This window comes from Scyliorhinus canicula, chromosome 29 (assembly GCF_902713615.1).
Source record: "Scyliorhinus canicula chromosome 29, sScyCan1.1, whole genome shotgun sequence".
In the NCBI taxonomy this organism is placed as follows: Eukaryota; Metazoa; Chordata; class Chondrichthyes; order Carcharhiniformes; family Scyliorhinidae; genus Scyliorhinus; species Scyliorhinus canicula.
In genome coordinates, this window is record NC_052174.1 from 12,112,192 (window position 1) to 12,139,535 (window position 27,344).

At 54.3% G+C, this 27,344-nt stretch overlaps 1 protein-coding gene across 1 annotated transcript in view; it reads left to right on the forward strand.

The window, feature by feature from the left end:
- LOC119958461 (calpain-5-like) overlaps nucleotides 1-21,738 on the forward strand; it is a 40,024-nt gene extending 18,286 nt beyond the window's left edge. The window contains exons 7-13 of the mRNA XM_038787002.1: nucleotides 5,930-6,007; nucleotides 10,086-10,281; nucleotides 12,566-12,685; nucleotides 14,227-14,423; nucleotides 14,517-14,638; nucleotides 16,982-17,118; nucleotides 21,522-21,738. Of these exons, the coding sequence (XP_038642930.1) occupies nucleotides 5,930-6,007; nucleotides 10,086-10,281; nucleotides 12,566-12,685; nucleotides 14,227-14,423; nucleotides 14,517-14,638; nucleotides 16,982-17,118; nucleotides 21,522-21,698 (1,027 nt within the window). The 3' untranslated portion in view covers nucleotides 21,699-21,738. The remainder of the gene's footprint in view (nucleotides 1-5,929; nucleotides 6,008-10,085; nucleotides 10,282-12,565; nucleotides 12,686-14,226; nucleotides 14,424-14,516; nucleotides 14,639-16,981; nucleotides 17,119-21,521) is intronic.
- The last annotated feature ends 5,606 nt before the right edge of the window (nucleotides 21,739-27,344 follow it).

Sequence of the window (27,344 nt, forward strand, 5' to 3'; positions counted from 1 at the left end):
GTGAGGAGATTAGTGCACTGTGGCGGCTCGAGCCAATACTGCGGAGGCTTCTAGAATAACCAAAAGGGGGTTTATTGAGAACAAGGGAAAGGTAACTAGGTACAGGTGAAGAGGCCTCTGAAATAGGTCAAGAGACCTCTGAAACAGGCCAAGAGGCCTCTGAAATAGGCCAAGAGGCCTCTGAAACAGGCCAAGAGGCCTCTGAAACAGGCCAAGATGCCTCTGGAAACAGGCCAAGAGGCCTCTGAAATAGGCCAAGAGCCTCTGAAATAGGCCAAGAGGCCTCTGAAATAGGCCAAGATGCCTCTGAAACAGGCCAAGAGGCCTCTGAAACAGGCCAAGAGGCCTCTGAAACAGGCCAAGAGGCCTCTGAAACAGGCCTTCACTCTCCGACTCTCGGGCCCTGATCCAAGGCCCCGCTCTATTTCCCCCATCGGTCAGGCTTCGTGCGCTCACGCACTTTAGGCCCTCAGCCGGTCACGTGGATCGGGAAAGGTTTGCCCCTTAAAGGGGCCACGCTACCACAATCCCTCCCCCACCTAAGTCCCTCAGGAACATTTGCTTTGTCAAAGTGTTGAGATTGCTTCCCGGATATCGGACACCGGGGGGCGGGATTCTACGATCGGAGGAGAATCGTTGGGGAGGGGGGAGGGGGACGAATCCGGAAATGCCGCTCTGACGCCGGGCCGCCGATTGTCCCATGACTGGAGACGGTGTTGGGGGATCGCTGCTCCTAGCGGCCAGGTGACGCCATCGTAAACAACCCGGCGTTTATGACGGCGTCAACACTAAAATGGAGCATCTCGCCCCGGAAACTTGGGGAGGCTGTGGGTGGCGAATGTGCGACGTCAATGGTTGGGCCACCAGATCTAGTTCCTGGCCGGCATTTTCATTCTCGCCTGGTCAGGGGGGCGCTCTCTAACACTGGCAGCAGCGGCTCGCTTGCTGGGGGTGGCATCACCACCCGAAACCCACAGAATAAAACTCCGTCCTCGCATCCGAGTCCATCTTTCCTGATGAGCTGCTCCGGCTGCTCCTCCGTGTCAGCCGGTCAGGAGAATTGGCTTCACGTAGGTAAGGACTGGATCACATTGAGTCCAATTCTTGACGTGGGTCCATGAGATTGGCAGGGGTCAGGGTGTCTATAAAATCGGACATCAGGGCAGTTTCTTGTGGGACTGGCAGCGTCAGATCCTGCAAAATTCCTCTCCTGCCTCCCCGATAGCCAGTCCTGGGTTTGGGTAGGGGTGGGGACCAGAGATCCGGACGTCAGGATCTGGGAATTAACGGTTTTCGGGGATTGAACCTTCACACCGTGACGATTGGCACCGCAGTGAACCAATCACTCGTGCCATTTGCCAGGCGGGAGGGGGAGGGGGTTTCCGCCACCTTGACATTTGGCGTTGGTTTATTGCGCAGGTCATCCCGAATCACGAGGAGCAGGAATGGGACCCGAAACGGGCGGGAGACTACGCCGGGATCTTTCACTTTCGTTTCTGTCGGTTTGGCGCCTGGCTCGATGTGGTGATTGACGACCGCCTGCCCACCGTTAACGGTCGCCTCATCTTCTGTCATGCCGACGACAGCCGGGAATTCTGGTGCTCCTTGCTGGAGAAAGCCTACGCCAAGTAAGTGTGCCCTTTGCAACCAGAAGCGGGAAGACCCCCCTTCCCAATGTGGGATTGGTCTTGGCTCCTTGGCCAATCAGCTTCGGCTTTGGGAGGAGGTCCCCAGCCATAGTGCATGGAGGAGGATATATGGCTTTTGTCTATATGGACGTCCAGAAGGCATTGGATACGGTTCCACATGTGAGACTGTTGACGAAAATTGGAGCAGAGGGAATTGGAGTTTGGAAATTGATGGGAGGTGGTTGGGATTAGGGATGAATTGGATGATTGGATGATGTGACAAGTGGTGTCCTCATGAAAGGGGTAAACGTTGGACCAGATATTTCCACCTGTGGGGGAGACCGGAACTAGGGGCCGTCAATACAGAAGACAGTCATTATACATCCAATGGGGAATTCCAGAGGAATCTCTACATCCAGGGATTGGGAAAAACGTGGATCCCGTTCCCACAGGGAGTGGGGAGAATGTGGGATTCGCTCCCACAGGGAGTGGGGAGAATGTGGGACTCGCTCCCACGGGGAGTGGGGAGAATGTGGGACTCACTCCCACAGGGGAGTGGGGAGAATGTGGGACTCGCTCCCACGGGGAGTGGGGAGAATGTGGGACTCGCACCACGGGGAGTGGGGAGAATGTGGGACTCACTCCCACGGGGAGTGGGGAGAATGTGGGATTCGCTCCCACGGGGAGTGGGGAGAATGTGGGACTCGCTCCCACGGGGAGTGGGGAGAATGTGGGACTCACTCCCACAGGGGAGTGGGGAGAATGTGGGACTCGCTCCCACGGGGAGTGGGGAGAATGTGGGACTCACTCCCACGGGGAGTGGGGAGAATGTGGGACTCGCTCCCACAGGGAGTGGGGAGAATGTGGGGCTCGCTCCCACGGGGAGTGGGGAGAATGTGGGACTCGCTCCCACAGGGGAGTGGGGAGAATGTGGGACTCGCTCCCACAGGGGAATGGGGAGAATGTGGGACTCGCTCCCACAGGGGAGTGGGGAGAATGTGGGACTGGCTCCCACAGGGGAGTGGGGAGAATGTGGGACTCGCTCCCACAGGGGAGTGGGGAGAATGTGGGACTGGCTCCCACAGGGGAGTGGGGAGAATGTGGGACTCGCTCCCACAGGGGAGTGGGGAGAATGTGGGACTCGCTCCCACGGGGAGTGGGGAGAATGTGGGACTCACTCCCAGGGGGAGTACTTGTGATTGGGGATGCCATGGCATGGTGGTATTGACCTGGAACAGTAATCCAGAGACCCCAATGCTCGGGGAGGCCGGGTTCAAATCCCACCAGGGCAGATGGTGAAATTTGAATTTAATAAAAAATCTGGAATGAAAAATCTACCGATGATCATGAAGATTGTCGTAAAAACCCATCTGGTTCACTAATGACCTTCAGGGAAGGAAATCTGCCGCCCTTACCCAACCTGACCTACATGTGACTCCAGACCCCACACAGCAATGCGGTTGGCTCTTAACTTCCCCTCCGAAATAGCCGAGCAAGTTGCTCAGGGGCAATTAGGGATGGGTCGGAGATCCTGGTCCAGCCACGTCCCATTGAATGAGCAAAAATAAAGAACAGGGTGGATATATTTCAGGGTTGGACATATGAGGGAGGAATGGTTGGAAGAATATGATGAGAGGGTGAGATGAAGTGGGGAGGAGGGGTGGGAGGGGCTTGTGTGGCGCCGGGACCCCAGCGGGGAGTAGATGGGCTGAATGGCCAGTTTGTGGAATCCGATTGGGCGTCGAGACACTGCCTGGGCGGGAGGGTGAAGTGGGGTGGATTCCCTGCATGTACTGACCGCCTGTCTTGCCCCCCACCCCCTCTGACAGGCTGAATGGTTGTTATGAAGCCCTTGACGGGGGGAACACGGCTGATGCTTTGGTGGATTTCACCGGGGGGGTCTCGGAACCGGTGGCCCTGGACGAGGAAAACTACAGCGGCGACTTGGAGAAGAGGAAGGGGCTGTACCAGAACCTGCTAAAGGCCCACTCCAGGAAGTCATTGATCAGTTGCTCCATTCGGGTAATCGGCAAACTCGTCCTGTGCTCATACTGTCCTCTTCATCAGAAGATCGGGGGGGTGTTGGTGAGGTTTTGGGGGGGGTTCCTGAATCCAATAGTTATCCCTCAACCAACAACACCCAAAGCAGATGGTCTGGTCAAGATCGCATCTCTCTCTCTGGGCTCCTCCTGTGCACCGTTATTACAGTCTCCACGTCCCGCGGAGGGTTTTATAGGGTGCCCCCCGGGGCTGCCGCAGTGCGCCGCATCACCGTAAGAGACTCACCTTCCCCGTGGATGGGTCGCGAGCAAGACTTGGGGAGCTTCCTGTAAAAGGGATGGGATTCAGGACGATCGGAGATGCTCCAAAGGGAGGGGAGGAGCTGGAAGGACTGAATCTTCCGCCTGGAACTCTCCACCCCTTTCTCCCCACACCCCACTGACCCGTGGCCACTCTGACTGACCCTCTGATGTGCCCGGGTGTCTGATGACGCCCGTGTGAAGCGATTCGGGATAATCCGTCAACGCGGAGGCGTTGCTCGAATGCAAGTTGTTGTTGAGTTTTGACACAATTTTGCATCGGCAGCACTCACTCCGATTCCAGGCCGTGATTGGTGGGTTAGGAAGGGTGTTGTGAGCAGGTGCACTGACTACATCCGCCTCTCCCCCTCCCTCCGCCTCCTCCCTCACCGCCATCTCCCCCCCCCCCCCCCCCCCCCCCCCCCGCTCCGTTTTACGTTTGCTACAGCCAGAATCTGGCGACGAGCTGGAGGCCCAGATGGGATGCGGGCTGGTGAAAGGTCACGCCTACGGTGTCACGGACGTGCGCAAGGTGCGGATCGGCGAGGGCCTGATGTCCTACTTCAACAAGGAGAAGCTGTACATGGTCCGGATGCGCAACCCGTGGGGCAGCACCGAATGGAACGGCCCGTGGAGCGATGCGTAAGTGTGAATGTCGGGAGGGACCATTCATCAAGGTCAAGGGGTGTTAATGCAGGTCAGGAGCGCAGTCACCACACCCTCACAAAGTAGGTACAGCACGGGGTTAGATACAGAGTAAAGCTCCCTCTACACTGTCCCCATCAAACACTCCCAGGACAGGTACAGCACGGGGTTAGATACAGAGTAAAGCTCCCTCTACACTGTCCCCATCAAACACTCCCAGGACAGGTACAGCACGGGGTTAGATACAGAGTAAAGCTCCCTCTACACTGTCCCCATCAAACACTCCCAGGACAGGTACAGCACGGGGTTAGATACAGAGTAAAGCTCCCTCTACACTGTCCCCATCAAACACTCCCAGGACAGGTACAGCACAGGGTTAGATACAGAGTAAAGCTCCCTCTACACTGTCCCCATCAAACACTCGCAGGAAAATGCTCTACAGGAGATACTGGGGGGGGGGGGGGGGGGGGGGGGGCGAATGGGCCCAGATTGGTGCCAGGGAGATTCGTGTTTGTCAGTCTGTAGCTACTCGATCACTGACCTGAATTTGAAAAGTTTGGAGTGGGGCAATAAGTCCAGGGGGCGATGTTGGCACTGTGGTAATGTCACTGAAACGAGTTAATTCACCATCAGCTCTGTGGTACACTCCAAATTCTGTTTTTATTGTTAACCCGCCGGCCGAGGTGATTGTACCAGATTCCAAACCCACCTGGCCAAAGGAAGAAATTTAAATTTAATTAATGCAAAAGAAAATCTGGAATTGAAAGCCCGAATCAGTCATGGTGACTGTCAAACTATCATCAATTGTCGTAAAACTCACCTGGCTCAGTGATGTCCCCCTTTAGGGAAGGAAATCTGCCGTCCTTACCCGGTCTGGCCTACATGTGACTCCAGACCCCACAGCCAATGGGGTTGACCCGTAACTGTCCCCCCCCCTCTGAAATGGCCGATCCAGTCGCTCAGTTCAAGGGGCAATTAGAGATGGGGAGTAAATATTGGGCCTCATCCGCCAACATCCACTTCCCATTGAAGAGTGAAAGAGAGTCGGAGATTTTGCTGTTCTTATCGCTCTCTGTTCCCCGATCGGGGTGTGTTCGAGAGGGGCTGTCGTGTGCGGAAGGATTTTGGGGTTTGTCTGAAATTGTGGGGGGGGGGGGGGGCTGGAACTTGCACCTTGAGGAATAACCCTCCCCACCTTGTGCGAGGGGACAGGAAGTGGGCGATGGTGGGGTGGCCGGGGAGTAGGAGACTGGCACGAGTCTGGGTCCTGCCAATCAGGGGGTGAGGGGGACAATATTTGAGATGAGGCACCTTTGAGGGCCTGTGCCTGATCTCCGTATCCCTTCGCCAGCGCAGGTCCGAAGAATGGAAAAAGATCAGCAAGTCGGAGAGAGAGAAAATAGGGGTGACGGTTCGCGATGACGGAGAATTCTGGTAAGGCTTTTCTTTGAATTGCAGTAAACGCCCCTGCCCCGTCTCCGTAATTCCGATGTTTCCTCCGAGACGTCTGCGCTCATCCAATCCCGAACTCTCGACAATCGGCAGCTTTAATTGCTCTGCGATTATGGCAACCACACTTCAGATCTTGGGCCTGAAGCTCTGGGACCCCTCCCCTAAACCTCTCTGCCTCCCTGTTTCTGTCTCTCTGTCTCTCCCTCTCCGCCTTTAAGACGCTCCCTAAAATCGGCCTCTTTGACCGAGCTCTTGGTCACCTCTCCCGAATATCTTTGCACGTTCCCCAGTGTCAAATCCCGTCTGATTGCGTTCCTGTGGGTGTTAGAGGCACTGTGTGCTGTTCTCGTGCACACATAGCGACAATTTTGGGCCGGGGGATGTGACAACGCGCGCGCCTGATATCTAATAGGCATGCAGCATTACGCTGCTACGATCGGTCCCCGGGCGAGTGCTTCACCTGCGATCCGTGGGAACTGCATCAGCATGAGCCCCAACCGGTTAAACTCTGGACAGGGTACCCCCCCCCCCCCCCAACCAACATTGTTATGGCCCCGGGTGAGCGGGGATGAACCGGCTCTCTTTATTTATTCAACTCCAGCACCTCCCTCGGTTGGTCACAGTTAGATGACTTCAACAATGATCCCTCGCCTTGTGCAAACCTTTCCCCAGTCCCAATATATTAATGTTTTAAAAGGAGCCAATCTAACCAGACTTCCTGAAGTTAAGGGAAGACTGACTCTATTGGCTAATAGACAAGAGGAAAATATTTTTTTTAAAACGGCTGCACATACATTGGGCAGGATTCTCCGCGAACCGGCGGGGTGGGCAACTCCGGCGGGAAGGAGTGGCGTGAACCACTCCAGCGTCGGGTCGCCCCAAAGGTGCGGAATCCTCCACAGCTTCAGGGGCTAGGCCGGCGCCGGAGTGGTTTGCGCCCTGCCGACCGGCGGGGAAGGGGCTTGGCGCCACGCCAACCGGTGCCGAAGGGCCTCCGCCGGCCGGCGCGAGTTGGCGCATGCGCGGGAGCGCCAGCGTGTGCTGGCATCATCCCAGCGCATGCGCAGCGGGGGTTCATCTCCGCGCCGGCCATCGTGGACTGTTACAGCGGCCGACGCGGAGGAATAGAGTGTCCCCGCGGCACAGGCCCGTCCGCGGATCGGTGGGCTCCGATCGCGGGCCAGGCCACCGTGGGGGCACCTCCCGGGGCCAGGTCCCCCCCCCCCCCGAGGATCCCGGAGGCCGCCCGCGGAGCCAGGTCCCGCCGGTAAATACCTGTTCGACTTTACGCCGGCGGGACCCGGCCATAAACGGGCGGCCACTCGGCCCATCGCGGGCCGGAGAATCGCAGGGGGCGGGGCCGCTGCCAGTGGCCGCTGACTTAAACGGCGCGACCCCCCCCCCGCCAAATGCCCAGCGCCGGGGAATTCGGCAGCCCGCGGGGATGGGAGTCTCGCCGCCCCCCCCTGGCGATTCTCCGACTCGGCGGGGGGGGGGGGGGGTTGTCGGAGAATCCTGCCCATTGACACAAAGTCCAGAAACAAACAAAGAAAAAGATAAACAATTCATTAGTCGACTTCTCCATGAGGTGCGGATGGTGAAATGTTGCGGCCCGTTGAGATTGGTGATTCCATTTAGTGATGACTTCGCCAGTTGAATAGTTGGTTTGGAGATTTTTGGACCTAGAATTTTTTTAAAAATTTAAGCACCCAATTTTTTTCCCAATTGAGGGGGAATTTTGTGTGGCCAATCCCACGCAGACATGGGGAGAATGTGCAAACTCTGCAAGGGCTCTGACCCGGGGCCAGGGTCGAACCCGGGTCCTCGCGCCGTGAGGCAGCAGTGCTAACCACTGCACAACCGTGCCGCCCCCGTTCTGGAGGAATCGTCCTGCTTTCTGCTCTGCTGTGGCTTTGCTGTCTTGGCATGCTTTCGATCAAAGAGAGAGAGCGAGAGAGTTTTATTTTTGCCAAAGCAGGGAGGAGAGATGTTCTGCCATCTCCCCTTGTTTCTGTGTCACACTCTCTGACACACCAGCACCAGTTTGCAGCAGGGCCTTTTATCCCAGTCTCCCGTACATTCCTGGAAAGGAGAGAGCCCACAACTGGTCTGGGATCTAACTTACAGAACATGATTCCTACTGCGATGATAATCAGCTTCCATTGTCTCCGTATGGGATTACAATCAGTCCCTGGTTGGCCTTTGATACGTCTGGAACATAAGGACTAGGAGCAGGAGTAGGTCATCTGGCCCCTCGAGCCTGCTCCGCCATTCAATGAGATCACGGCTGATCTTTTGTGGATTCAGCTCCACTTTCCGGCCCGAACACCATAACCCTTAATCCCTTTATTCTTCAAAAAACTATCTATCTTTACCTTAAAAACATGTAATGGAGGAGCCTCAACTGCTTCACTGGGCAAGGAATTCCATAGATTCACAACCCTTTGGGTGAAGAAGTTCCTCCTAAACTCAGTCCTAAATCTACTTCCCCTTATTTTGAGGCTATGTCCCCTAGTTCTGCTGTCACCCGCCAGTGGAAACAACCTGCCCGCATCTATCCTATCTATTCCCTTCATAATTTTAAATGTTTCTATAAGATCCCCCCTCATCCTTCTAAATTCCAACGAGTACAGTCCCAGTCTACTCAACCTCTCCTCATAATCCAACCCCTTCAGCTCTGGGATTAACCTAGTGAATCTCCTCTGCACACCCTCCAGCGCCAGTACGTCCTTTCTCAAGTAAGGAGACCAAAACTGAACACAATACTCCAGGTGTGGCCTCACTAACACCCTATACAATTGCAACATAACCTCCCTAGTCTTAAACTCCATCCCTCTAGCAATGAAGGACAAAATTCCATTTGCCTTCTTAATCACCTGCTGCACTTGTAAACCAACCTTCTGTGACTCATGCACTAGCACACCCAAGTCTCTCTGAACAGCGGCATGCTTTAATATTTTATCGTTTAAATAATAATCCCGTTTGCTGTTATTCCTACCAAAATGGATAACCTCACATTTGTCAACATTGTATTCCATCTGCCAGACCCTAGCCCATTCACTTAACCTATCCAAATCCCTCTGCAGACTTCCAGTATCCTCTGCACTTTTCGCTTTACCACTCATCTTAGTGTCATCTGCAAACTTGGACACATTGCCCTTGGTCCCCAACTCCAAATCATCTATGTAAATTGTGAACAATTGTGGGCCCAACACGGATCCCTGAGGGACACCACTAGCTACTGATTGCCAACCAGAGAAACACCCATTAATCCCCACTCTTTGCTTTCTATTGGAAGAAGTGTGTGATATTCCATTGTCTCTCACAACTTGGTATCATCCGCACAGGAACTTCGCAGACAACCCACTGAATTTGTACTCCCAGAATTTACATGCTCAGCTACCTTTAGCTTGCATGTCCATTTATATCGGACGGCACAGTTGCACAATGGTTAGCACTGTTGCTTCACAGCGCCAGGTACCTGGGTTGGATTCCCGGCTTGGGGTCACTGTCTGTGCGGAGTTTGCACGTTCTCCCCGTGTCTGCGTGGGTTTCCTCCAGGTGCTCCGGTTTCCTCCCATAAGTCCCGAAAGACGTGCTTGTTGGGTGAATTGGACGTTCTGAATTCTCCCTCCGTGTACCCGAACAGGCGCCGGAATGTGGCGACGAGGGGATTTCCACAGTAACTTCATCGCGGTGTTAATGTCAGCCTACTTGTGACAATAAAGGTTATTATTATTAAATACGCATCATATTTAAAAGAAAATATGTCTGTAAAAAATTTGGTTTTCCTCCATTATCCAGTAACGCAGCGTCTGGAATCTGGGCAGGTTGAGGAGGAATGGTTATCTCAGTGTTGAGCTGACTTGTTACTCGCTCTCGAGAGGAGAAGATAAAATTGGCACTCTATTCCTGCCTCTCTCGAATGGTTAACTAGCTTCCCCTTAAAGGGGTCGGAAGGCGAAAGTGTTTAAAGGGTGCAGTCAGTGTGAGTGGAGACATGTGCGGCGCAGTTTGGGAGCGCGGCAATTTCACCTCTTCTCCCTGCCTTGTGACCCAGGATGAATTTCGAGGATTTCTCCACCTACTTCACTGATCTGGTGGTCTGTCGGCAGATCAACACCTCCTTGTTCAGCTTCCACAAGACCTGGGCGGAGGCCACGCGATTCAGCGAGTGGATCGTCTGTGCCTATCCACTCCAGAACCGGAGCGGTGGCTGTCTCAACTACCGCGACACCTTCCTCCAGAACCCTCAGGTAACGCGGGCCGATCGACCATTCCCCTCGACCTCCCGTCGCCTCTCCCACCTCCCTGACCTGAAGTGCCTGGTGATTATACGTTTAAGTCAGTCGACAGGAATAGGAAGGAACAGGAGGAGGCCGATTGGCCAATTTTTTTTTTTTTTTTTAGAGCAGTACAGCACAGAACAGGCCCTTCGGCCCTCGATGTTGTGCCGAGCAATGATCACCCTACTCAAGCCCACGTATCCACCCTATACCCGTAACCCAACAACCCCCATTAACCTTGTTTTTTTAGGACACTAAGGGCAATTTAGCATGGCCAATCCACCTAACCCGCACATCTTTGGACTGTGGGAGGAAACCGGAGCACCCGGAGGAAACGCACGCACACACGGGGAGGACGTGCAGACTCCGCACAGACAGTGACCCAGCCGGGAATCGAACCTGGGACCCTGGAGCTGTGAAGCATTTATGCTAACCACCATGCTACCGTGCTGCCCCTAGACAATTAAGCCTGTCCCTGCCGCTCAATGAGCTCACGGTTGACCTGTGACCTATTGTCAACTTTGTGTGGGCCCCGTGGCCCCCAGTATCTTTGCTAACCAAAAAAATCGATCAATCTCAAATTTAAGATTAATCATTGATCCAGAATCAGGTGCCATTTGGAGAAGAGAACTCGACACTTCTCCCATCCCCTGTGCGTGGAAATGTTGCCAAATCGCACTCTTAAATGTCTGCCGCCACTTTTGTTCCTGCTTTCACTCAAATCCGAGGCTCCCCAGCCAGTGGAAAGACCTGCTCCCTGCCTATCCTAACTTGACATCCTGATCTTGTTAGGAACCCCTGGATCGGGGCCGCGGTCAATCCCAGCCCCACTTGACCCGGAATCGCCACACAATTGAAATTAACAAATAATTCTGAGGAAACATCCAAAGTCTGTGGTCCTCGGCTGTCCAATAATTACAGTCACCTGGTTTGTAAATTTAAACACAATTAATTTTATTATTAACAATAACTACTATTAAATATGTAGCAAATACAACTGGTTAACTATTATCTAATTCCTAACCACCCATCCTTAACTCACCCCCATCCTCTACATATACACACACACACACACAGAAAACAGACAAATAAACACAGATGGGAAGAGGGGGGTGAAAAAATAATGATGAAAGCAAATGGATGAGTTTTTGCTGCACATAGTTGTCTTCTGGCACAACCTTTCTTCAGTCTAGGCTCTCAGTTCGAGTTTCTTCTTTCAGTCTGTCATGGTTTTCACCATAGATTCATCCAGGTTCTCTGTAAGTTCAGAAACACAGCAGCTCTACAGCTTTATTTTATGGGCAACACGGTAGCATAGTGGTTAGCACTGCGGCTTCACAGCTCCAGGGTCCCAGGTTCGATTCCCGGCTTGGGTCGCTGTCTGTGCGGAGCCTGCACGTTCTCCCCGTGTCTGCGTGGGTTTCCTCCGGGTGCTCCGGTTTCCTCCCACAGTCCTAAAGATGTGCGGGTTAGGTGGATTGGCCATGCTAAAATTGCCCGTAGTGTCCTAAAAAGTAAGGTTAAGGGGGGGTTGTTGGGTTACGGGTATAGGGTGGATACGTGGGTTTGAGTAGGGTGATCATTGCTCGGCACAACATCGAGGGCTGAAGGGCCTGTTCTGTGCTGTACTGTTCTATATCTATATCTAAATTCTGTGATGATATTTCTGGAGAAAGTGAGCGAGAGACCCTTACCATTTCTTCTTTCAATATCCAGGATCCAACTGTCCTTTCCTTGGTTCTCTGACAACCATCCCGCTCTGGTACAACCCAATCACCGCCTGTTGCCGGGCAGAATACGGCCTTGTGCCAATTCGTTGGCCACCAGCCAGCCTATCGAATCGAATCCCTCCCATCGCACGGGTGCCAGAAAGTCTCAGTTCAACCTTGCAAGTTTTGCTGGACCCAATGTCCATTAAACATCCATGGATCAAAAATTATAACGGCAAAATTAAAGAAATTGGAAATAAGGGAACCAACAGGGTTAAAATCTAGTCATCCCAAACCTTCGAAATCCAGGGAATGTTAACTTCAGTTTGCGCCATCTGTCCTCTGATTTAACTCTCGGAGTCCAGGGTGTCAGTCTGGTAAAACCACGTTGTAAATCCAAATCGCTCTGGTCACTTTGCCGAGAGTTGGAAATCCTGGCTAGAAGAAATCTTGTGCCTTTCAGTGAAGTTTGACTCTGTTTGTTGAGAGTTCTCTGCGCTGTGTTCTCACCGTTACTCCCGCGTTCTCTACCCCGCCTCCCACAGTTCGTGTTCAACGTCCCGACCGATGATTCGGCGCTGATCTCTCTTCAGCAGCAAGACAGGAGGTTGCATCGCAAAGAGGGCTCGGGGCAGAACCTCTCCATTGGATTCGAGATCTTCCGGGTAAGCAGACCCTCTCTCTCTCTCTCCCCTTCCCTCTCTCTATCTCTGTCTGTCTCCCTCTCTATCTCTGTCTGTCTCCCTTTCTTTCTCCCTCCCTCTCTCCCCTTCCCTCTCTCTATCTCTGTCTGTCTCCCTCCCTCTGTCTCTCTCTTTCTCTCTATCTTTCATTCTCTCTCTTTCCCTCTCTCTCTGTATCTTTCTGTCTGCCTCTCTCTCTCTCTGTCTGTCTGTCTCCCTCTCTATTTCTGTCTGTCTCCCTTTCTCTCTCCCTCCCTCACTCTCCTTTTCTCTCTGTCTCTGCCTGTCTCTCTTTCTCTCTATCTTTCATTCTCTCTCTTTCCCTCTCTCGCCGTATCTTTCTGTCTGCCTCTCTCTCTCTCTGTCTGTCTGTCTCCCTCTCTATTTCTGTCTGTCTCCCTTTCTCTCTCCCTCCCTCACTCTCCTTTTCTCTCTGTCTCTGTCTGTCTCTCTCTTTCTCTCTATCTTTCATTCTCTCTCTTTCCCTCTCTCTCCGTATCTTTCTGTCTGCCTCTGTCTCTCTCTCTGTCTCTCTCTCTTTCTCTCTCCCTCTCTTTCCTTCCCTCTCTCTGTCTCTGTCTGTTTTTCTCTCTCTCTTTTTCCCCGTCTCCCTCTCTCTCTCTCTGTCTGTCTCTCTCGCTGTCTGTCTCTCTCTTTCCCTCTCTCTCTGTCTGTCTGTCTCTCTCTTTCCCTCTCTCTCTGTCCGTTTGTCTCCCCCCCTCTCTCTCTCTCTCTCTCGTGCGTGAGAGATGTGGGAACAGATATGTCAGGACGTTTGTCATTGATCCTCCCAGCTCAATTAATCAGAGAGAGTGTGAGAGTGAGTGAGTGAAAGTGAGTGGGAAAGAGAGTGAGAGTGCGAGGTCACGTGAATGAGTAAGTGAGAGAGAGAGAGCGATAGAATGTTAGGGCGGCACGGTAGCACAGTGGTTAGCACTGTTGCTTCACAGCACCAGGGTCCCGGGTTCGATTCCCAGCTCGGGTCACTGTCTGTGCGGAGTTTGCACGTTCTCCCCCGTGTCTGCGTGGGTTTCCTCCGGGTGCTCCGGTTTCCTCCCACAAGTCCCAAAAGACGTGCTTGTTAGGTGAATTGGACATTCTGAATTCTCCCTCTGTGACCCGAACAGGCGCCGGAATGTGGCGACTAGGGGCTTTTCACAGTAACTTCATTGCAGTGTTAATGGAAGCCTACTTGTGTGATGCACTATCAATTACAACGAGACGAGAGTAGAGAGTAATCGAGGCTTTATTGCGCAGAGATGTGTAGCCTCCTGCAGCTGCTGCTGAAATGGCTACAGCTCGGGGAGCACACACATTTATACTCCGCTGACTGGGCGGAGCCAGCAGGTAGCGATCTACCCCCGTACCTGAAGTACAGGAGCCTTACCGTATTACATCTCGTATGTGATATATACTACAGTAGTGACTGCCACATTGTGGCACTAATAAAGATTATTATTATTCTTCCTCACCAATATGTGGCCCGTCCCCAAATTACTCCCTCATTCCTCTTCTGGCCATAGGTGGAGTTGAACCGGGAGTACCGGATGCACGCGTTCCAGCAGAAGGTCACGGGGTCGACCTACGTCAACTCGCGGAGCGTCTTTCTCCGCGCCGAGCTCAAGCAGGGCCGTTATGTCGTGGTCCCGAGCACCTTCGAGCCAGCCCAGTCCGGGAAGTTCCTGCTCCGCCTCTTCACCGAGAAGGCTGCCAAACTCAGGTAGGCGGGCTTCTCCGTCACCCCGATCACCCCCAGCTTCGCACATGGTCCATTGATAACCTCGTACCTGTTTCTTCCCCCCCCCACCACTAGGGAGCTGACATTGGACCAACCCAAGCCGTCATTCTGGAGCTGTTGCCTCAGTTACCCCAATCGGGTGACCTCCGTCCACGTCCACAGTGCCGCCGGATTACAGCTTCCAGAATCTTCCGACCGTAAGTGAGAAGTTCTCTCCTCAAACTCCGGGTGAACCCAGTTCGAATCTCGCCTTCGCCGTCCCAGACGCTCACGTTTAATTTACAATTTAAGATCAGTCTTCCCCTTTAAGGTGCCCCGTTAGGGAGAGTTTATTCCCCGCCTTTCTGTTATCTGTCGCTGATAGTCAGAGAGTTTGACAGCACAGGAAGAGGCCATTCGGCCCATCGTGTGTGTGCCGGCCATCAAGCCCCTCTCTACTCTAATCCCGTTTCCCAGCACTTGATCCATCGCCTTGTTTGCTCTGGAGTGTCAATCGCTCATCTAAATGCTTCTTAAATGTTGTTCCCGCCTCTCCCACCCTTTCAGGCAGCGAGTTCCAGATTCCCAGCATCCTCTGGGGGAAAAAGATTTTCCTCAAATCCCCTCTAAATCTCTGCCCCTGACCGTAAATCTGCCCCCTGGTCATTGACCCTCCACTAAGGGGAATGGTTCCTTCCTATCCACCCTATCAATGTCCCTCAGAATATTGTCCACCTCGATCAGGTCCCCCCTCGGCCTTCTCTGCTCCAAGGAAAACAACCCCGGCCTAACCAGTCTCTCCCCATAGCTGAGACGCTCCAACCCAGGCAGCATCCTGGTGAATCTCCTCTGCGCCCTCTCCAGCGCAACCACATCCTTCCTATAGAGTGGCGACGAGAACAGCACTCAGTACTCTAGCTGCGGCCTAACCAGCGTTCTATACAGCTCCGTCGTAACTCTGATATTCAATACCTCGGCTAATAAAGCCAGCTATGCCTTTGTCTATATATATGTTTCTGGGACCCACCTCTTCATTCACCTGAGGAAGGAGCTGCGCTCCGAAAACTAGTGTTTGAAACAAACCTGTTGGACTTTAACCTGGTGTTGTTAGACTTCTTACTGTGCTCACCCCAGTCCAGCGCCGGCATCTCCATATCATCTGCTCATAAAGGCAAGTATCCCACTTGCCTCCTTAACTGCCTGGTTAGTCCTCCCAAAATGCATCACCTCACACCTTTTCAGGGTTAAATTCCTTTTGCCGCTGTTCTGCCCATCTAACCAGCCCGTCTATATGCTGTAATCTGAGGATTTCCTCCTCGCTATTTACCGCACCACCAATTTTTGTCTCATCTGCGAACGTACTTATCCCACCCCCCCCCCCCCCCCCCCCCCCCCCCCCACATTGACGTCTAGATCATTAATCTGCGGACAGCGAGGGGCCCCAACACCGATCCCTGAGGCACGCCGCTGGGCAAAGTCACAAAAACAATCTTCGCCCGCCACCCTCTGCCTCCCGTCTCTGAGCCGATGCCGGATCCGATTTCCCGGATCCCGTGGGCTCTTCTCCAGCCTCTCGTGCGGAGCAATGAATGCTGGATCCACCAGCGACACCCACATCCCGTCAATGAACTTTAATAATTAGATGCTGGCCTCACTAACAGTGACTATGATCGATTGTTGTAAAAACGGGCCTGGTTCTCTAAAGGGACGGAAACCTGCCGTCCTTACCCCCCCCGTCTGGCCTACACGTGACTCCAGACCCACAGCCAATGGGGTTGGCTCTTAATCGTCCTCCAAAATGGCCGACGAGACACTCAGTTCAAGGGGCAATTAGGGACGGGCAACAAATGGCCCACGGCCCACAGAAAAACAGGCCTGTTGCTCTGACATACAATAAGATCGTGGCTGACGTGATTGTGGCCTTCTCTTCACCTTCCTATCTGCCAGACACCACCCCCCCCCCCCCCCCCCCCCCCCCACCCTCACCGCCGACACCAGCCCCTTAATCCTCAACGCTCTCGTAGATCAAAACTCTGTCCCACTCGGCCTTCAATATGTTCAATGACCCTCAGCCTCCACTGCCCTCTGGGGGAGGGAGTTCAGAAAAGCACAGGCTAATGATTTCCGAAATTCTGCCTCATCCCCGTCGTGCATGTGGGCGAGTCCACGTTTTTCAGCTCTGCGCTTTCAGTTCTCGATTCCCCAATCGACGGGCCTACTTACTTCCTACCGATCCTCCCTGTTCCCCTCAATATCTCGAATAATGTTTCCACGGCGTCCTTTTGGGAAGGTGATATGTGACTCCCAGCCCACGCCAACCTGACTGACCGCCCCCTCGCCCGGCGAGCCTCTCGTTGGCATCGGAGCCCCAACCGAGGCTTCTGAAGAAAGGCAGGCCCAGTCCGGCCTTCTTTGGGCAACCCCTTGCCCACATCGCAGTGAAACGCACAAAAGACTGGGGTGACCCTCCAGGTACGTTGCTGGTAGGGACAGCTGGCTTTCAAACAGTCATTGAGGCCTCCTCCGCTTTGCTGTAACCCACTACCTCCCTCTTCCCTCAGCCCCTGATGCCTACGCCGTGATCAGCAGCGAGGGAAACAAAGTGAAGTCCATGGTGCACAAGTCGAACGGGAACCCCGACTTTGACCTGAAGGGATTGTTCTACAGGAGACATGAGAAGAAGCCTATTAAAGTTCAGGTGGGTGCGAGGGGTATTGGTCACAGGCCCCCGGGTACTCTCAGAGGGCAGAGGCTGCCCGTAATTAAAGGCGGTTATGACGCGGCAGGTGGAAAGTACAAGATTCTGAAGGGAAACTTTAAACCACTCCCACAACGGTTAGGCAATTTGTACATCATGAGGGGTTTTACTGAACTCCAAATAAGTAACTCACAGACCAAGTATGATGATTTCATATTACATTATATTGTATTTAGTAAGATAAAGTAAATAAAAATAACAATTAAATCACAAGAATACCTTTGCACAGTTTAAAGTACTTTCCAAACACTTATTAGAAGATGTGGCTTAAATACTCAGAGATAAACCCCCTTTGGATGCCAACAGCCAACAGTCCTTATGGATTTCCAACTCTATAAAAGTCCTGTTACTCTGGGCACTGACTCTCACTGGGTACAGTGTCTCTGGGTACTGACTCTCACTGGGTACAGTGTCTCTGGGCACTGACTCTCACTGGGTACAGTGTCCCTGGGCACTGGCCCTCACTGGGTACAGTGTCTCGGGGCACTGACTCTCACTGGGTATAGTGACTCTGGGCACTGACTCTCACTGGGTACAGTGTCCCTGGACACTGGCCCTCACTGGGTACAGTGTCTCTGGGCACTGACTCTCACTGGGTACAGTGTCTCTGGGCACTGACTCTCTCTGGGTACAGTGTCTCTCTGGGCACTGACCCTCACTGGGTACAGTGTCTCTCTGGGCACTGACTCTCACTGGGTACAGTGTCTCTGGGCACTGACTCTCACTGGGTACAGTGTCTCTGGGCACTGACTCTCACTGGGTACAGTGTCTCTGGGCACTGACCCTCACTGGGTACAGTGTCTCTGGGCACTGACACTCACTGGGTACAGTGTCTCTCTGGGCACTGACACTCACTGGGTACAGTGTCTCTGGGCACTGACTCTCACTGGGTACAGTGTCTCTGGGCACTGACACTCACTGGGTACAGTGTCTCTCTGGGCACTGACACTCACTGGGTACAGTGTCTCTGGGCACTGACACTCACTGGGTACAGTGTCTCTCTGGGCACTGACTCTCACTGGGTACAGTGTCTCTCTGGGCACTGACCCTCACTGGGTACAGTGTCTCTGGGCACTGACTCTCACTGGGTACAGTGTCTCAGGGCACTGACTCTCACTGGGTACAGTGTCTCTGGGCACTGACCCTCACTGGGTACAGTGTCTCTGGGCACTGACTCTCACTGGGTACAGTGTCTCTCTGGGCACTGACCCTCACTGGGTACAGTGTCTCCGGGCACTGACACTCACTGGGTACAGTGTCTCTCTGGGCACTGACACTCACTGGGTACAGTGTCTCTCTGGGCACTGACTCTCACTGGGTACAGTGTCTCTCTGGGCACTGACTCTCACTGGGTACAGTGTCTCTGGGCACTGACTCTCACTGGATACAGTGTCTCTGGGCACTGACTCTCACTGGGTACAGTGTCTCTGGGCACTGACTCTCACTGGGTACAGTGTCTCTGGGCACTGACTCTCACTGGGTACAGTGTCTCTGGGCACTGACTCTCACTGGGTACAGTGTCTCTGGGCACTGACCCTCACTGGGTACAGTGTCTCTGGGCACTGACCCTCACTGGGTACAGTGTCTCTCTGGGTACTGACACTCACTGGGTACAGTGTCTCAGGGCACTGACCCTCACTGGGTACAGTGTCTCTGGGCACTGACTCTCACTGGGTACAGTGTCTCTGGGCACTGACACTCTCTGGGTACAGTGTCTCTGGGCACTGACCCTCACTGGGTATAGTGACTCTGGGCACTGACTCTCACTGGGTACAGTGTCTCTGGGCACTGACTCTCACTGGGTACAGTGTCTCTGGGCACTGACTCTCACTGGGTACAGTGTCCCTGGGCACTGACTCTCACTGGGTACAGTGTCTCTGGGCACTGACTCTCACTGGGTACAGTGTCTCTGGGCACTGACTCTCACTGGGTACAGTGTCTCTGGGCACTGACTCTCACTGGGTACAGTGTCTCTGGGCACTGACTCTCACTGGGTACAGTGTCCCTGGGCACTGACTCTCACTGGGTACAGTGTCTCTGGGCACTGACTCTCACTGGGTACAGTGTCTCTGGGCACTGACTCTCACTGGGTGCAGTGTCTCTGGGCACTGACTCTCACTGGGTACAGTGTCCCTGGGCACTGACCATCACTGGGTACAGTGTCTCTGGGCACTGACTCTCACTGGTACAGTGTCTCTGGGCACTGACTCTTACTGGGTAAAGTGTCTCTCTGGGCACTGACTCTCATTGGGTACAGTGTCCCTGGGCACTGACTCTTACTGGGTAAAGTGTCTCTCTGGGCACTGACCCTCACTGGGTACAGTGTCTCTGGGCACTGACCCTCACTGGGTACAGTGTCCCTGGGCACTGGCCCTCACTGGGTACAGTGTCCCTGGGTACTGACTCTCACTGGGTACAGTGTCTCTGGGCACTGACCCTCACTGGGTACAGTGTCTCTGGGCACTGACTCTTACTGGGTAAAGTGTCTCTCTGGGCACTGACTCTCACTGGGTACAGTGTCTCTGGGCACTGACTCTTACTGGGTAAAGTGTCTCTCTGGGCACTGACTCTCACTGGGTACAGTGTCTCTGGGCACTGACCCTCACTGGGTACAGTGTCTCTGGGCACTGACTCTCACTGGGTACAGTGTCTCTGGGCACTGACTCTCACTGGGTACAGTGTCTCTGGGCACTGACTCTCACTGGGTACAGTGTCTCTGGGCACTGACTCTCACTGGGTACAGTGTCTCTGGGCACTGACTCTCACTGGGTACAGTGTCTCTGGGCACTGACCCTCACTGGGTACAGTGTCTCTCTGGGCACTGACGCTCACTGGGTACAGTGTCTCTGGGCACTGACCCTCACTGGGTACAGTGTCTCTGGGCACTGACACTCACTGGGTACAGTGTCTCTCTGGGCACTGACACTCACTGGGTACAGTGTCTCTCTGGGCACTGACCCTCACTGGGTACAGTGTCTCTGGGCACTGACTCTCACTGGGTACAGTGTCTCAGGGCACTGACCCTCACTGGGTACAGTGTCTCTGGGCACTGACCCTCACTGGGTACAGTGTCCCTGGGCACTGACTCTCACTGGGTACAGTGTCTCCGGGCACTGACTCTCACTGGGTACAGTGTCCCTGGGCACTGACTCTTACTGGGTAAAGTGTCTCTCTGGGCACTGACTCTCACTGGGTACAGTGTCTCTGGGCACTGACTCTCACTGGGTACAGTGTCTCTGGGCACTGACTCTCACTGGGTACAGTGTCTCTGGGCACTGGCCCTCACTGGGTACAGTGTCTCTGGGCACTGACTCTCACTTGGTACAGTGTCCCTGGGCACTGGCCCTCACTGGGTACAGTGTCCCTGGGCACTGACTCTCTCTGGGTACAGTGTCTCTGGGCACTGACTCTCACTGGGTACAGTGTCTCTGGGCACTGACCCTCACTGGGTACAGTGTCTCTGGGCACTGACTCTCACTGGGTACAGTGTCTCTGGGCACTGACTCTCACTGGGTACAGTGTCCCTGGGCACTGACTCTCACTGGGTACAGTGTCTCTGGGCACTGACTCTCACTGGGTACAGTGTCTCTGGGCACTGACTCTCACTGGGTACAGTGTCTCTGGGCACTGACCCTCACTGGGTACAGTGTCTCTGGGCACTGACACTCACTGGGTACAGTGTCTCTCTGGGCACTGACACTCACTGGATACAGTGTCTCTCTGGGCACTGACTCTCACTGGGTACAGTGTCTCTGGGCACTGACTCTCACTGGGTACAGTGTCTCTCTGGGCACTGACTCTCACTGGGTACAGTGTCTCTGGGCACTGACCCTCACTGGGTACAGTGTCTCTGGGCACTGACTCTCACTGGGTACAGTGTCTCTGGGCACTGACTCTCACTGGGTACAGTGTCTCTCTGGGCATTGACTCTCACTGGGTACAGTGTCTCTGGGCACTGACTCTCACTGGGTACAGTGTCTCTGGGCACTGACTCTCACTGGGTACAGTGTCTCTGGGCACTGACTCTCACTGGGTACAGTGTCTCTCTGGGCACTGACTCTCATTGGGTACAGTGTCCCTGGGCACTGACCCTCACTGGGTACAGTGTCTCTGGGCACTGACTCTCACTGGGTACAGTGTCTCTGGGCACTGACTCTCACTGGGTACAGTGTCTCTGGGCACTGCCTTATTCTGGGGTACAGAGCCCATGGGCACTGTCCCTCCACACAGTTGGATCTCGGAAGTGGCAATTAGCGATGAAGATGTATTATCTGAACCTTTGTAGATTAAGAATGCGCCTGGACTAAAACCTCTTTCCCTATCTCCTCCTCACACCCTACCAGGTCTGGTCAAGCAGTTTCCTGCGAGATGTGTTCCTGGGACAGGTCACCATCGCCGCGGATCAGAACCAGAGCGGCTCCACCTGCACCCTGCAGCTTCTGGATAAATCCAACAAGCAACGCAAACCAGGCGCCCTCCTCATCGAAGTGTCTTCCAGTGATGACCTGACTGCCCTGTGACGCATTGTCCCAGCTGCAAAGACTATCGTGTTTGAATTGGGTGGGGGGTGGAGGGTGGTGGGGATGAGGGTGAGGAGGGGAATTTGACGGGATTGAAACTGGAGGGCCTTTCCTCCCTCAAACGACTGGGGGATATCTGAGCGGGTCTCAAGGTCGATACCTGCTCTACAAGCGGTTGACCTTTACCCTCTGACCCCTGTCAAACGGCTGGGGGCTTGTTATTGTGCGTTGACATGGGATTTGATGGGGCGGTGTCGGGAAGGGGGGGAGGGAGGAGGGATTGGAGGGGGCCATGACACATCTTCCCCCTTAACCTGGACACACGGGCGATGAACGCGCTTCCAGAGGACGTTGCCCATTCCTTTGCACTGTCAGGAGCGAGGAGGTTTAAATTTGGATAGACATCCCTTCTATTTCCATTGGGTCTCTGTCACCGTGAATGTTGGACTCCATCTGGAATATTTAGGAGCCCCTCCCCATACACACACACATGTCCCCCCACCGATCCCACCTCCCACCCCCATTCTGCCACCTCTTCGAAACACTGAGCGCCGGTCCGCGCTGAATGTGCCATGCTAGTGTAACTTCAGTCCACAGTGTTTAAAGGCTCGCCCTCCACTCCTTGTGGAACCCTGACTGAGCGGCCCCCCCTTGCCCCCCAAAGGCAGCTGTGTCGCCATCTGTTGGGAGGCAGGGTCCCTGACGAGCCGGGAGGTGAGTTGTCCTCGGTGTGTCCAGTAGATGGGGCAAGTGAGCCTCGCCTTAGGCAATCCTCCTCCTCAGCTGTAGGGGGCAGCAGATCTCCAGTTAAGAGTGAACCTACATTTCTCTAGCATCTATCCTGTCCGAAGGAGCTCACCATCGCCACTTCACACTCAAATCGTTCTATCCTGGGGGTTGCTATTGACCAGAAGCTGAACTGGACCCAGCCGCATAAATACTGTGGCTACCAGGGCAGGTCAGAGGCTGGGAATCCTGCGGAGAGTAACTCACCTCCTGACCCCCCCAAAGTCTGTCCACCATCTACACGGCACAAGTCAGGAGTGTGATGGAATATTCTCCACTAGCCTGGATTAGCGCAGCTCCAACAACACTCAAGAAGCTCCACACCATCCTGGACAAAGCAGCCCCGCTTGTTTGGCACCCCCATCCACAAACATTCACCCCCTCCCCCACCGACGCACAGTGGCAGCCGTGTGTACCGTCTACACAATGGACTGCCAGAGAGTCAGTACTGAGGGAGTGCCGCACTGTCAGAGGGTCAGTACTGAGGGAGTGCTGCACTGTCAGAGGGTCAGTACTGAGGGAGTGCTGCACTGTCAGAGGGTCAGTACTGAGGGAGTGCTGCACTGTCAGAGGGTCAGTACTGAGGGAGTGCTGCACTGTCAGAGGGTCAGTACTGAGGGAGTGCCGCACTGTCAGAGGGTCAGTACTGAGGGAGTGCCGCACTGTCAGAGGGTCAGTACTGAGGGAGTGCCGCACTGTCAGAGGGTCAGTACTGAGGGAGTGCCGCACTGTCAGAGGGTCAGTACTGAGGGAGTGCCGCACTGTCAGAGGGTCAGTACTGAGGAGGGAGTGCGGCACTGTCAGAGGGTCAGTACTGAGGGAGTGCCGCACTGTCAGAGGGTCAGTACTGAGGGAGTGCGGCACTGTCAGAGGGTCAGTACTGAGGGAGTGCCGCACTGTCAGAGAGTCAGTACTGAGGGAGTGCCGCACTGTCAGAGGGTCAGTACTGAGGGGGTGCCGCACTGTCAGAGGGTCAGTACTGAGGGAGTGCCGCACTGTCAGAGGGTCAGTACTGAAGGACTGCCTCACTGTCAGAGGGTCAGTACTGAGGGAGTGCCACACTCTCAGAGGGTCAGTAGTGAGGGAGTGCCGCACTGTCAGAGGGTCAGTACTGAGGGAGCGCTGCACTGTCAGAGGTTCAGTACTGAGGGAGTGCCGCACTGTCAGAGGGTCAGTACTGAAGGACTGCCTCACTGTCAGAGGGTCAGTACTGAGGGAGTGCCGCACTGTCAGAGGTTCAGTACTGAGGGAGTGCCGCACTGTCAGAGGGTCAGTACTGAGGGAGTGCCACACTCTCAGAGGGTCAGTACTGAGGGAGCGCTGCACTGTCAGAGGGTCAGTATCGAGGGAGTGCCGCACTGTCAGAGGGTCAGTACTGAGGGAGTGCCGCACTGTCAGAGGGTCAGTACTGAGGGAGTGCTGCACTGTCAGAGGGTCAGTACTGAGGGAGTGCTGCACTGTCAGAGGGTCAGTACTGAAGGAGTGCCGCACTGTCAGAGGGTCAGTAGTGAGGGAGTGCCGCACTGTCAGAGGGTCAGTACTGAGGGAGTGCCTCACTGTCAGAGGGTCAGTACTGAGGGAGTGCCGCACTGTCAGAGGGTCAGTATCGAGGGAGTGCCGCACTGTCAGATGGTCAGTACTGAGGGACTGTGGTAAACCACTGTTGCACCTGTATTAGGTGATGTACGGGAGGACCTGTACTACAGGTTCGCTGGTAGTCCCTGCCTGCTGGCTCCGCCCAGGAGGCGGGGTATAAATATGCATTTCCTCCAGCCAGCAGCCATTTTGCCAGCTGCTGTGGGAGGCCACACATCTTACAGCAATAAAGCCTCAGTTGGATTCAACTATCGTCTTTGTCCAATTGATCGTGCCTCAATTTATTGCTATAAGTTTCTATGGATGGACTTCTGTATCAAACCGGATCGCCTGCATTTGGATCCGCACTCCAGCGACGCCAGGAAGGAATTCCAACACTGGCTAGCTTGCTTCGAGGCGGCTAGCAACGTGGCACCAACCCCTGTTCCGGAGGCTCAGAAGATTCAGATTTTATATTCCAGGTTGAGCTCCAAAGTCTTTCCGCTAATTCCGCGCCAAACTACGCCGAAGCCATGACTATACTCAACGACAACTACGCACAGAAAACGAACATGCTCTTCTCGAGGCACGCACTCGCCACTCGCTCTCAACTCCCTGGTGAGTCCATAGAAGACTTCTGGCGGGCCCTAATCCCACTAGTCCGGGACTGTGACTGTCAGGCCGTTCCGGCCACGGAACACTCCTTTGTGACTGGAATTGGGTCAGTCCTCACACGCCAGCGACTCCCAGAAGGTGCCACGCGCCACTTTGCAGAGACTAAAGCGCTAGCGCTCTCCATGATGGTCGCCCTGCGCAACGTCCAGACCTACACCCCCAGCCACGCGGCCCACCCCTCCTACGCTTCGTGAACCCCACAGACAGCCTAACCCAGCAAGGGCGCTGCCCACCCAATACGCCTGCGCTGCACGCCAGCCAGCAAACCTCGGGGGCGCTATTTTTGTTCTGCGTTTCTCTCTGTCCTTCCCCGCCGTGTTTTGGACATTTTGGCAGGATCATGGCTGCTCCTTATAAATTTTGTTAAAGCTTCCCCTTTTCAAAAGGAGGACCAGGTCAGCGATCTCTGCAGTCTTTTTTTTAAATGTTTCTGGCTGTTTGAAGAGCGTGTTTGGTTTATGAACCTTCCGGAAACTCATCTATTTTCAAGACTTGAAACCACATCTCTTTGATGCGGGGCCTCCTCAGCCCTTGAGTCATCCGTCTTTATCTTCAAATTTAAAACGACCATTCGTCTACTTCTTCAGAACAGAACCAATTCTTTTTTTAAAAAACTTATATGCCCTTTTTTTTTTTAACATTGAAAGGCCCAGCATTTCTCGCTGTCAGCTCCTCGGAGTTATCTTTCCTCAACTCTGAGTTTCGTTTTGTACTTTGGACTCTGCAGGCCGGTTTTACAGGTTTCCCTTCGCAGTCGCCTTCTTGTTTTGGACAGGTTTTTCTGCGTCTGTCTTTCATCTTCAATCAACCAAATCTCCCCGGGCCACCACCTAGTCTACAATGTAAGTACGGGTACTTTTCTGTATTTCGTTCGCACGTCTTGTGGGTTTAAGACCCCAGGGGTCTTGGGTCTCCCAACGGGAGACTAAGTGCCGACTCCGGAGTGAAAACCGGAGTGTTTCACTCCGGAGTCGGAGGCCGTTCCTCGCCCCCTATCACCCCCTTCTGAGCCCCTCCCCGGTGCTGGATCACCCCCTCCCACCCTCACAGACCCCCCCCCCCCCCCCCCAGCGTTCCCACGCTGTTCACGCCAGCAACGGCCAGGCGCGGTCGTCGTCGTCGGGAACACGTTGTATTGGGCAGGCCGCTCGGCCCATCCGGGCCGGAGAATCGCCGCTCGCCCGTTACAAACGGCGAGCGGCGACTCTCCCAGCGGCCAGCCGTAAATCTCGCCGCGCGGTTTGTGGTGGTGGGGGGGGGGGGTGGGAGAATCGCGTGCGGGTGCCGGGGTGGCGTGGCGGGACTCGCACGGTGCCCCCCCCCGATTCTCCCACCCGGCGTGGTGGGGGGGGGGGGGGAGGTATTCCGCCCCTTGTGTTCTCTCCATTGCGGCCCATTCTCTTTGACTCTACGTTACTCAGGGTCAGTCAATAACTCTCCCTCGGCCCGCGCCTCTCTCTCGTTGGGCTTCAGTGTTCCACACCTTGGGATTCCGTTCAGCGTTGCTGCATTTAGTTGTCACCTTACCTGTCACCGTTGATCGTCGACCTCGATCCCCGTGAGACAATCACCGAACCCCGTTCCCGTACCAAGTCAGATTATTGACGTCACGTGGGTTCTTTACATATCATCACATGGATCGTGGCGGAGGATTTCCTGCTCTGAAGGAGCAACAATCAACCAGACGTGGGTTTTTACGACAATCGATGAGGGGCCTCACGGTAGCATGGTGGTTAGCATCAATGCTTCACAGCTCCAGGGTCCCAGGTTCGATTCCCGGCTGGGTCACTGTCTGTGTGGAGTCTGCACGTCCTCCCCGTGTCTGCGTGGGTTTCCTCCGGGTGCTCCGGTTTCCTCCCACAGTCCAAAGATGGTGCAGGTTAGGTGGATTGGCCGTGATAAATTGCCCGTAGTGTAAGGTTAATGGGGGATTGTTGGGTTACGGGTATACGGGTTACGTGGGTTTAAGTAGGGTGATCATTGCTCGGCACAACATCGAGGGCCGAAGGGCCTGTTCTGTGCTGTACTGTTCTATGTTCTAGGTGTCATGGTCACTATTTTGGAGACGAGCTTTATATTCCGGTTTATAATCGAGTTTGAATCCCACCCGGTTCCCCGGTGGGATTTGAAGGTCTGGGCCTTCGGATTACCTGCACCCCCCCCACCCCCGCTGTGACATTGCCACTACGCCAACAGGTTGTGACAGTTTTAAAAGTTTTCGGAGGTGCGGACGGGGGGAAAAGCGCCCCAATGCTGCAAGTGATGGAAACATTGTTGGCCACTTTGTTGTTTCCCCGCTCAGTTGCCAAATCTGGATAACGGGGCCCCCTGTGGGGGGGGGGGGGGGGGGGGGGGGGTCCCGGGACACACGGTGGGCACACATTCCCCGCCCCCCACTCTGCTCTTTGGCAATGAAGGAAATAAAATCATATTTTTAACAGCATCTCGAGCCCAATCTGTTTCATTTGTTACCTTCCAACATTCGAATGGGAAGTAGTTAGCCAGTGACTGGTGACGCTCTGGCAAATCTTCGTCGACACCACACTTTGGGAAGAACGTTTGTTGTATTGATTCTGTCACGGCCTGTGGGCATCGCTGGGCGGGGTCAGA